At 43.3% G+C, this 12,176-nt stretch overlaps 2 protein-coding genes across 4 annotated transcripts in view; one reads left to right on the forward strand and one right to left on the reverse strand.

Moving 5' to 3' along the window:
• Positions 1-1,206: 1,206 nt before the first annotated feature.
• On the reverse strand, positions 1,207-5,892 carry LOC108430785 (complement C1q-like protein 2). Its single transcript, XM_017703494.1, has 3 exons — positions 5,620-5,892; positions 2,226-2,360; positions 1,207-1,565 (listed from the first exon to the last, which is right to left on the reverse strand). Exons 1-3 carry the CDS (start codon positions 5,819-5,821, stop codon positions 1,288-1,290), a joined length of 615 nt encoding a protein of 204 aa, XP_017558983.1. The 5' UTR covers positions 5,822-5,892; the 3' UTR covers positions 1,207-1,287.
• Positions 5,893-7,196: 1,304 nt separating this feature from the next.
• Positions 7,197-12,176, forward strand: part of lmbr1 (limb development membrane protein 1) — a 73,526-nt gene continuing 68,546 nt past the window's right edge. For 2 of the 3 annotated variants that reach the window (XM_017703495.2, XM_017703496.2), the window contains exon 1: positions 7,197-7,388. In XM_017703495.2, the coding sequence (XP_017558984.1) occupies positions 7,326-7,388 (63 nt within the window). In that variant the 5' untranslated portion in view covers positions 7,197-7,325. Of the gene's footprint in view, positions 7,389-11,093; positions 11,551-12,176 lie in introns of those variants that run through there. The other variant, XM_017703497.2, reaches the window with a different exon arrangement.

Genomic DNA, 12,176 nt, shown 5'->3' on the forward strand with positions numbered 1-12,176 from the left:
GAAAAAACGTATTTAAGGTACACAGTTGGACCTTATAACCAATGTTGTACCTATGAGGGAACATTTACATTGTTTGTACCTTGAAGTATAAAAACCATACCTGCACTGAACCTTTCTAACAGGGTATTGTGTCTACATTGTAGCAGTGTAAGCTTTTTCATCAGATTTCGTAAGATTTGAACGAAAATGCAGTAATATTCCTACACATCCCGTATTATTATTAATTTTATCAAATGCATATGATTTCATTTATTTCTGTCCTTTTTGTGTCATATAGTTAAACAATATATGGAATTTCATACCAATCTGATGTTTATATTTTCATTTAAAAAAATTCAGCCATGCAATTTAATTAAAATATGTTATGCTACCATTTAATACTACAATGGTATCCACTTACTTTGTAGTATGTGCCTCATGTCTGTGGATTGGTTCATCATGATCTTTACACACACACACCCACCCACACACACACACACACACACACACACACACACACACACACACACACACACACACACACACATTTTTTAAGCCGCTTCTCCCTCAGGATCGCTTGGGGGGAGTTGGGGGTGCTGGAGCCAATCCCAGCAGTCATTGGGCAGAAGGCAGGATACACCCTGGACATACATATATATATATTCATTTTCTAAGCCACTTCTCCCTCAGGGTCACGGGGGGTTGCTGGAGCCTATCCCAGCGGTCATCGGGCGGAGGGCATATATGCATATATATATATATATATATATATACACACACACACACACACACACACACACACACACACACACACATATATATATATATATATATATATATATATATATATATATATGTGTCTTTTCATCTTTATGTTGCTAATAGCTGGGACATCAGTGACATAAGTGGGCACAAATATCTGCCGGAAGTATGTGGACACCCATCAAAAGAGTGGTTGCTGTTGCTAAGAGGTTCATACAATGTAGCCTACATGGATGAACATTGGCAGAAGATTGGGGTATAATGAGGAGCTAAGGGACATGCCTCGTGTCTTAGGACGCCACCTTTCCAACAAGTCAGAGGGTCAAATTTCTGTCATGCTAGAGCTGCCCTGTTCAACTGTAAGTGCTGTTACTATAAACGGGAGAAGTAGTGGGCGACACAAGCTCACAGAGTAGGTCCCTGAGCCTGTCCTTGTTCACAACATTCACTACAACAACTCCAGGCTGCCTCTGAAAGCAAGGTTTATTCATCAGGAACATCGCACATTGGATTTTGCCTGTGCAAAAAGCTGAATGTTACAGACATTCACAGAGGGAAAAGCAGAAATCCACCAAAACTTGTGTAGCTTTGTGGATCATCAAAAACCCAGGATTTGTCCCAAAGCTTGGTGTAGATCTGATCTCCTTTGTCTAGAATGAGAACGATCCCATTGCTGGCGTTGCCGTTGCTCAAAGGCTTCACAGAAAACACAGAGCACTGCACCTTATCATTTTTGTACAGACTGACAGCCATTTTGATGCCAATGTGACAGTGAGCGTAAAATCGGAAGTAGTAAACTCCTTTCAGCGGCGCAGTGAAAATCCCTGAAAAGAGAAAAAGATTTTTCAAAGTTTCTGCATAATTATACTGTTGAGATGTAATCAGAGCGGTTCAGCGTGGTTTAGCGTGAAACGCTCCGTTCTAGATAAACGTACCGAGTCCCAGTGCTGGTGATAGGAACCAGACGTCCCTCTAAAAGCTCCTCACAGAAAGTTCCTACATGAACTGGTTCTGAATTCACTGCCTGATGACTGAGACGCTGTTTTATGAGAGTTTAGAGAACTTCAACTCCATTCATGGTGGAGGGAGACATGCAGGGCGCTGTGCGGCAAAATAGTCCCCAAAGAAAACTCAGTATTCCAGATTTTCCACTATTTTCAACATCATCATCAACATTCCATATAAACTCAGAAGACTCGTGTAGGTTCTCTGGAGGTTCTGGATGGTAAATAAAGTGTCTATATCTGTGTTGTAGTCATGGCGACGCCTGGTTCCCATCAGCACCACTGTAAAGTCGTCTGAACCATCTCACACCAAACTGAATCAGCTGTTTACATGTAAAATCCTGAATTATGCAGAATTGTATTATGATTTTGTATAAATTCAGTACATAATCACAGCCCACTTTCCATTTTCAATGTGAAAGCAGCTTAAACTGCTGAAATATTTCCACAGTATTGAACTGATCTGTTTACTGTATGTACCTGTGTTGGAGTCGTAGCCATTTCCATAGTTAGTGACGACTTTTTTGTAGATCAGTGGCGATGTCACAGAGCTGAATGGTCCAGTATATCCACTTCCAAAGGCTAACAGCGATGCAGAAAAGGCCACCTTTCTGTCTGTACAATATATATTTTTTTTATTAAAATTAAAATTAAAATGATTTACATTGCATTTTTCATGGTGGCAGCTCAAAGTGCTTTACACACATAAATATATGTGATAAAACATAATTATAAGAGATGTCATTAGTATTTATTTAAAATCAGAAGAAAATGAAAAAGTTCCAATTAGAAGATAAAGATAAACACCACGTGACGTAGAGTTGTAGTTAAATGCCGAGTTAAAGAGAGACGTTTTTAGACACTTCGTAAAAGTGAGCTCTGAGCTCGACTGTCTAATAAAAGCTGAACTGAGCTCCACTGTCTGCAGATCTTAGATTGTCAGTGTCTTTGTCTCTGTGATGTAAGCAGTGCTTTAAGGTCATTTTGAGCTTTAAAAACTATTAGCAGAGCTTTGAAATCTATCCTGAACGATCCAGGCAGCCAGTGCAGCTCTTTTAAAACAGGACTGATCTGATCTCTGTTTTGTTTCTGTTAGGAAGCGCCTGCGTTTTGTACGAGTTGTCAGGGATGTCTAGTTTTCTTAGTAAGAAGATCATTACAGTGATCAACTCTGCTGTAACAAATGCATGAACAAGTTTCTCTGCATCACTCTGAGAGAGAAAAGGCTGAACTTTAGCGACATTTCTCAAATGGTAAAAGCTGCTTTAATGACTGTGTTTACCAGGGATTTGAAGCCCCCATCTCCTGATGATTCACCAGGGATTTGAACTCGCCATCTCCTGATGATTCACCAGGGATTTGTACTCTCAATCTCTTGATGAGTCATCAGGGTTTTGAACTCTCCATCTCCTGATGATTCACCAGGGTTTTGAACTCTCCATCTCCTGATGATTCACCAGGGATTTGAACTCGTCATCTCCTGATGATTCACCAGAGATTAGAATTCCCCATTTCTTAATGATTCACCAGGGATTTGAACCCCCCATCTCCTGATGATTCACCAGGGATATGAACTCCCCATTTCCTGATGATTCACCAGGGTTTTGAACCCCCCATCTCCTAATGATTCACCAGGGATTTGAACTCACCATTTCCTGATGATTCACCAGGGATTTGAACTCGCCATCTCCTGATGATTCACCAGGGATTTGAACTCCCCATTTCCTGATGATTCACCAGGTTTTTGAACCCCCCCATCTCCTGATGAGTCACCAGGGATTTGAACTCCCCATTTCCTGATGATTCACCAAGGATTTGAACCCCCCATCTCCTGATGAGTCACCAGGGATTTGAACTCCCCATCTCATGATGATTCACCAGGGATTAGAACTCCCCATTTCTTAATGATTCACCACGGATTTGAACTCTCCATTTCCTGATGATCCACGGATTTGAACTCCCCATTTCCTGATGATTCACCAGGGATTTGAACTCGCCATCTCCTGATAATTCACCAGGGATTTGAACTCCCCATTTCCTGATGATTCACCAGGGTTTTGAACCCCCCATCTCCTAATGATTCACCAGGGATTTGAACTCCCCATTTCCTGATGATTCACCAGGGATGTGAACTCCCCATTTCCTGATGATTCACCAGGTTTTTGAACTCCCCATCTCCTTATGAGTCACCAGGGATTTGAACTCGCCATCTCCTGATGATTCACCAGGGTTTTGAACTCCCCATCTCCTGATGATTCACAAGGGATTTGAACTCCCCATTTCCTGATGATTCACCAGGGATATGAACTCGCCATCTCCTGATAATTCACCAGGGATTTGAACTCCCCATTTCCTGATGATTCACCAGGGATATGAACTCGCCATCTCCTGATAATTCACCAGGGATTTGAACTCCCCATTTCCTGATGATTCACCAGGGATATGAACTCGCCATCTCCTGATAATTCACCAGGGATTTGAACTCCCCTTCTCCTGATGATTCACCAAGGATGTGAACCCCCCATCTCCTGATGATTCACCAGGGATATGAACTCCCCATCTCCTGATGATTCACCAGGGATGTGAACCCCCCATCTCCTGATGATTCACCAGGGATATGAACTCCCCATCTCCTGATGATTCACCAGGGATATGAACTCCCCATCTCCTGATGATTCACCAGGGATTTGAACTCGCCATCTCCTGATAATTCACCAGGGATTTGAACTCCCCATTTCCTGATGATTCACCAGGGTTTTGAACCCCCCATCTCCTAATGATTCACCAGGGATTTGAACTCACCATTTCCTGATGATTCACCAGGGATTTGAACTCACTATTTCCTGATGATTCACCAGGTTTTTGAACCCCCCATCTCCTGATGAGTCACCATGGATTTGAACTCCCCATCTCCTGATGATTCACCAGGGATTTGAACTCCCCATTTCCTGATGATTCACCAAGGATGTGAACCCCCCATCTCCTGATGATTCACCAGGGTTTTGAACTCCCCATCTCCTGATGATTCACCAGGGATTTGAACTCCCCATTTCCTGATGATTCCCCAGGGATTTGAACTCCCCATTTCCTGATGATTCACCAGGGATTTGAACTCGCCATCTCCTGATGATTCACCAGGGATTTGAACTCCCCATTTCCTGATGATTCACCAGGTTTTTGAATCCCCCCATCTCCTGATGAATCACCAGGGATTTGAACTCCCCATTTCCTGATGATTCACCAGGGATTTGAACCCCCCATCTCCTGATGAGTCACCAGGGATTTGAACTCCCCATCTCATGATGATTCACCAGGGATTTGAACTCCACATTTCCTGATGATTCACCAAGGATGTGAACCCTCCATCTCCTGATGAGTCACCAGGGATTTGAACTACCCATCTCCTGATGATTCACCAGGGATTTGAACTCGCCATTTCCTGATGATTCACCAGGGATTTGAACTACCCGTCTCCTGATAATTCGCCAGGGTTTTGAACTACCCATCTCCTGATGATTCACCAGGGATTTGAACTTGCCATCTCCTGATGATTCACCAGGGATTTGAACTCCCCATTTCCTGATGATTCACCAGGGATTTGAACTCCCCTTCTCCTCATGATTGGGCCAACGCTTAGACGGTTGTGCCACTGCACCACTTCATTATTTTTTTTTAATCCTGACTGCACAGTTACATGCCATTGTTGGTAACCCAAACCTGGACGAAATACCTGTGTCCATGTGCACAAAGCCCTAGAATGGCACTGACTCTTCAGGCCACACTCAAATCTGCTTTACAAATGATCAAAGTATTTATGTCATGTTTATCCCATTTGCTGTGATCAATTTGCCAAAGATTTAGCATTAAGAATAACCTTCATTCTCCTTCTGCAGTTGCTCCACCAAGACCCTCTGGTTCTGCACCGTTTCTTCCAAGGTTCTCAGTCGTTCTTCCATGTTCTTCAGTTTCCCCAGTTCTTCCATAATGTTCACGGTCGGCGACATGAAGTCCTGCGCTAGTGCGCCCCCGACACACAGCAGCAGTGCCGACAGTACAGCAGTCGCCGTCTTCACCATCACTGCGTCTGATACAGCTGTGCTTCACCCAGAGGTTTGACCAGCAGTAAATGAGGTGGTGATTTAAAGGGTAACACTGGACTGTGGAATCACTGTATTACATAAAGATCTTGCTTCCAAAGCAAACATGGACTTCAGTACCTTCTCTGTTCTCTACAGGCTGTTTTACAAGCTCTTCATAACCAAAGACGAGCTTTTCAGTGAAAACTCATGATCTTTTTGTAGATCAGTTGATTCTCCTTGAACCGCAGCTACTGTTTCTACTGTTTCAAACTTCTGATCTGAGTATATTTATATGTTCAGATTATATGAGTTTATATATAAATATATATAAACTCACCTAACCAACAACCAACAGCTGATTTATAAACAAATAAATGTTCACATTTGATAATTTATATAATTGAATTGTTAACTACATTTAACAAAATAAGACTGAACATTGCTTTATATGTGATTAATGCATATGACAAATAATACATAATAAACAAATGATGGTAACACTACTACTACTGCGGTCTATCTTTACAAAATTTAAATAAATCATCACATTTAGTAACTTGTTTACTATGATGCTTTTCTAAGGCTGTAATTATTAGTGTTATTACTATTATTTATTATCCTGTTAAATAAAGAGATTTTTTTTCTGATGCTGTACTGTAACAACAACAACAACAACAACAGCAACAATAATAATAACAATAGTTTATTTATTCTAGTGTTGTAGTGTGGTGTATCTGTAGACAGGAGTCTCTGTTTTGAGTGGAGAGAGAGAGAGAGAGAGAGAGGGGTAGAGTAGAGAGAGAGGAGTAGAGTAGAGAGCGAGCGAGAGAGCGAGCGAGAGAGAGAGGAGTAGAGAGAGAGAGAGAGAGAGAGAGAGAGAGGAGTAGAGTAGAGAGAGAGCGAGAGAGAGAGCGAGAGAGAGAGAGGAGTAGAGAGAGAGAGAGAGGAGTAGAGTAGAGAGAGAGGAGTAGAGAGAGAGAGAGAGAGAGAGAGAGAGAGGAGTAGAGTAGAGAGAGAGGAGTAGAGAGAGAGAGAGAGAGAGAGAGAGAGAGAGAGAGAGAGGAGTAGAGAGAGAGAGAGAGAGAGAGAGAGGAGTAGAGTAGAGAGAGAGCGAGAGAGAGAGCGAGAGAGAGAGAGGAGTAGAGAGAGAGAGAGAGGAGTAGAGTAGAGAGAGAGGAGTAGAGAGAGAGAGAGAGAGAGAGAGAGAGGAGTAGAGTAGAGAGAGAGAGAGAGAGAGAGAGAGGAGTAGATTAGAGAGAGAGCGATCGAGAGAGGGAGAGGAGTAGAGTAGAGAGAGAGCGAGAGAGAGAGAGAGAGAGAGAGAGAGAGAGAGAGAGGGGAGTAGAGAGAGAGAGAAAGAGGGAGAGAGAGAGGAGTAGAGAGAGAGAGAGAGAGAGAGAGAGAGAGAGAGAGGAGTAGAGCAGAGAGAGAGAGAGAGAGAGAGAGACGCTGTGAGCTGAGATCAGGTCAGACACTCTGATGAGCATCTGCAATATGAAGAATGGAAGAAGACGAAGTGACGATCAGAGAGCAGAATTTCCACAGTCAGGTTCGAGAGTACATAGTGAGTAAACTGACCGCACACACACTCGCTGTAAACACACACACACACACACACACACACACACTCACAGTGAGGGAGGGAGACACACTCTTTTAGCGCTAACTTCAGCCTAGCTTAGCTTAGCCTAGCCAGAAGCTGTGTCGTGTAGCCGTGAGCCGAGCAGCCTCCCCAGCTGAGCTGCTGGGCGCTGAGCGCGGTTTCAGGACCCGCTCGGCGTTTTATCCCCACATATACACTCATATTCGCCGTGTTAGCGCGCGGGAGCAGCACGTAAACAAGCTCCTGCTAATGCGTTAGCGCGCTAGCTTTCCACTGACATCCCCTGTAGCGCTATGCTATGCTAAGCTAAGCTAAGCTAGCAGACGCGTCTCAGAAACGCGCCGTGTTTATAAGTCGGGGGCTCCTATTTTCTTTCACCGCCTTCTCCAGTTCTACCCACCGAGTATTTAAGGTGAATCACAGTCGGGTATACGAAGCCGAAGTCAGCTTCTTATTCGCCAGTTTGTTGTTCCAGTTTCCCCGTTCCACCTTAAATGGCGCAGTTGTTAGGTTCTGGCGCCTCAGACGCCAGAGTGCAGCTACTGCGCCATTTAAGGTGGAACGGGGAAATTCGAATAGGAAGCTGACTTCGTGCTTCTGAAATGAAGGGTGGAAATAGTGAATTTGCTCTCTTTGCTGCACCAACAGCCTCTGCTCTTCTGGGAAGGTTTTACACTAGATGATGGAACATTGCTGTGAGGATTTGATTGAGCATTAGTGAGGTCACGTATTGATGTCGGATGATCAGATCAGTAAAGGTATTGGATGGAGCTCCATCACTCACCAGGGCTACATTATCAAAAACTAGGAATACTTTATCTAGATGATGGAACATTGCTGTGAGGATTTGATTGAGCATTGGTTAGGTTGAGTACTGATGTTGGATGATCAGATCAGTAAAGGTATTGGATGGAGCTCCATCACTCACCAGGGCTACATTATCAAAAACTAGGGCTACTTTATCTAGATGCTGAACATTGCTGTGAGGATTTGATTGAGCATTGGTTAGGTTGAGTACTGATGTTGGATGATCAGATCAGTAAAGGTATTGGATGGAGCTCCATCACTCACCAGGGCTACATTATCAAAAACTAGGGCTACTTTATCTAGATGCTGAACATTGCTGTGAGGATTTGATTGAGCATTGGTTAGGTTGAGTACTGACGTTGGATGATCAGATCAGTAAAGGTATTGGATGGAGCTCCATCACTCACCAGGGCTATGTTATCAAAAACTAGGGCTACGTTATCTAGATGTTGAACATTGCTGTGAGGATTTGATTGAGCATTGGTGAGGTCGGGTACTGATGTTGGATGATCAGGTCAATAAAGGTACTGGATATTGGATCCATCGCTCCAGAGAAAGCAGGTCCATTGCTTCACAGCCCAGTGCTGGGAGGCTTCATGACCCTGTAGCCCACGCTGGGCATGGGGCATGGTGAGCTCACGCTGCTCCAGCGCGTCCCGTTCTGTTGGGCTGTGCTTTTCTGTGGAGTAGGCCATGGGTGCACATTAAAAGATGAATTTACTACAGAGAGAGGAGATCAGATCCTCACAGCGATGTTCCAACTTTTAGTGTAGGGCCTTCTGAGAAGAGTAGAGGCTAATTTCAGAAGAAACACTGGTGTCTACAGACTTTTGTGCGACTAGCTCTAGATGATAACTAGATTCCATCTCTGAAATGCTGAATAGAGTTATTCATTATATGCGAGTGTGTTTACTAGGACTTCTTTATCAGAAACTAGGACTACGTCATCAGAAACTAGGACTACGTTATCAGAAACTAGGACTACGTTATCAGAAACTAGGACTACGTTATCAGAAACTAGGACTATGTTATCAGAAACTAGGACTGCGTCATCAGAAACTAGGACTGCGTCATCAGAAACTAGGACTGCGTCATCAGAAACTAGGACTGCGTCATCAGAAACTAGGACTGCGTCATCAGAAACTAGGACTTCTTTATCAGAAACTAGGACTACGTCATCAGAAACTAGGACTGCGTTATCAGAAACTAGGACTACGTTATCAGAAACTAGGACTGCGTCATCAGAAACTAGGACTGCGTCATCAGAAACTAGGACTTCTTTATCAGAAACTAGGACTACGTCATCAGAAACTAGGACTGCGTTATCAGAAACTAGGACTACGTTATCAGAAACTAGGACTACGTCATCAGAAACTAGGACTACGTCATCAGAAACTAGGACTGCGTCATCAGAAACTAAGACTTCTTTATCAGAAACTAGGACTACGTCATCAGAAACTAGGACTGCGTCATCAGAAACTAGGACTGCGTCATCAGAAACTAGGACTGCGTCATCAGAAACTAGGACTGCGTCATCAGAAACTAGGACTGCGTCATCAGAAACTAAGACTTCTTTATCAGAAACTAGGACTACGTCATCAGAAACTAGGACTGCGTTATCAGAAACTAGGACTACGTTATCAGAAACTAGGACTGCGTCATCAGAAACTAGGACTGCGTCATCAGAAACTAGGACTTCTTTATCAGAAACTAGGACTACGTCATCAGAAACTAGGACTGCGTTATCAGAAACTAGGACTACGTTATCAGAAACTAGGACTACGTCATCAGAAACTAGGACTACGTCATCAGAAACTAGGACTGCGTCATCAGAAACTAAGACTTCTTTATCAGAAACTAGGACTACGTCATCAGAAACTAGGACTGCGTCATCAGAAACTAGGACTGCGTCATCAGAAAGTAGGACTACGTCATCAGAAAGTAGGACTACGTCATCAGAAACTAGGACTTCTTTATCAGAAACTAGGACTTCTTTATCAGAAACTAGGACTTCTTTATCAGAAACTAGGACTGCGTCATCAGAAACTAGGACTACGTCATCAGAAACTAGGACTACGTCATCAGAAACTAGGACTGCGTCATCAGAAACTAGGACTTCTTTATCAGAAACTAGGACTACGTTATCAGAAACTAGGACTGCGTCATCAGAAACTAGGACTGAGTCATCAGAAACTAGGACTGCGTCATCAGAAACTAGGACTGTGTCATCAGAAACTAGGACTGCGTCATCAGAAACTAGGACTGCGTCATCAGAAACTAGGACTACGTCATCAGAAACTAGGACTGCGTCATCAGAAACTAGGACTACGTCATCAGAAACTAGGACTTCTTTATCAGAAACTAGGACTACGTTATCAGAAACTAGGACTTCTTTATCAGAAACTAGGACTGCGTCATCAGAAACTAGGACTACGTCATCAGAAACTAGGACTACGTCATCAGAAACTAAGACTTCTTTATCAGAAACTAGGACTGCGTCATCAGAAACTAGGACTTCTTTATCAGAAACTAGGACTGCGTCATCAGAAACTAGGACTACGTCATCAGAAACTAGGACTGCGTCATCAGAAACTAAGACTTCTTTATCAGAAACTAGGACTTCTTTATCAGAAACTAGGACTTCTTTATCAGAAACTAGGACTACGTCATCAGAAACTAGGACTACGTTATCAGAAACTAGGACTATGTTATCATTTTATATATATATGTAAATTTAATATATAGTTTATTTATTTACATTATACTCTATAGTGTAGTTTATATACAGATCTGTTTATGTTTGTAATAGCTGTTTAGATCGCTGAGCTGTTGTGCTGCAAGTACTAGGTAAGAATTAGTAGTCATACATCTTGGGTCTCGTTCTCCAATATCCTCCTAAGTTTGTTCTTAAATGTGTTTTTGAGGAAAGTGGGATTCCTGACGTGTTCTTAAAGCGCAGAACTGTTCTCACCTTTGTGCTCTTGAGTGTGTTTAGATTCTGTTCTGAGCTAAGAACAAACCCCAGGTCAGAAAACACTGGCGAATCTTTGAGAAAAGTGGGGTTTTAAGAAGTTTCTTCTTGCCACCATTGGTGGCAGCCCTAAACACATGGTTTAGCCAGGTGAGGATCACGGGCTGTGGAACGGCCAGGAGTTTTGGCACATAGAAGAACCTGGCACAGGAGCACTGAAGCTTGGATGTGGCAGTGGAAAAGCGCTCAGAAGCAGCTGGCCCTCGCAGCCTAAGCCGCGGAAATGCTGATATTGTGTTGTCGGCTTGTTCCAGATCACGTTTCGGTGGAAGCTTTTTATAACAGGTGAAAACGCCCACCTGCTTTCACGCCATCCTTAATCTGCCACTGTTGCTTTAGTGAATGAGTGCTACGCCCGTGTGATGAATGGCCTGCTCAGCTGCTTTCAGTAAACAATCTGGTAATGCTAGTTCGCCTCGCCTTATTGGGCTCACACCGCTGAGAGGCTGCACCGTCCACCGACACACAACCTCTAAGGGCTCAGCTGTGCTAGGTGTAAAAGTACCTCTGTGACAGGTGTCCAGATACGTTCATCCATCAAAACTGCCCTCTCAAAATAGGCCAAGGCAGAGCATCCAGAACGTGGCTGTGTTATGTAGGAGCATGTCGATAGGATGAAACACAGATTTAAAGACCTTCTGACCTGCCCTTTTTTTTTTCTTTTTTTTTTTTTTGGAGCGGTTATCGTCTTGCAATACATGCAATACATACAATACATGACTGAAACTGGCCACTTTGTTAGAAACACCCACCTTGTGCTTCCACTAAATGGCCAATTTAGTAGAAACACCCACCTTTGTGCTTCCACTCACTGGCCACTTTATTAGAAACACCTGCCTTGTGCTTCCACTCACTGGCCACTTTATTAGAAACACCCACCTTGTGCTTCCACTCACTGGCCACTTTATTAG

Source organism: Pygocentrus nattereri, chromosome 2 (assembly GCF_015220715.1).
Source record: "Pygocentrus nattereri isolate fPygNat1 chromosome 2, fPygNat1.pri, whole genome shotgun sequence".
Taxonomy (NCBI): domain Eukaryota; kingdom Metazoa; phylum Chordata; class Actinopteri; order Characiformes; family Serrasalmidae; genus Pygocentrus; species Pygocentrus nattereri.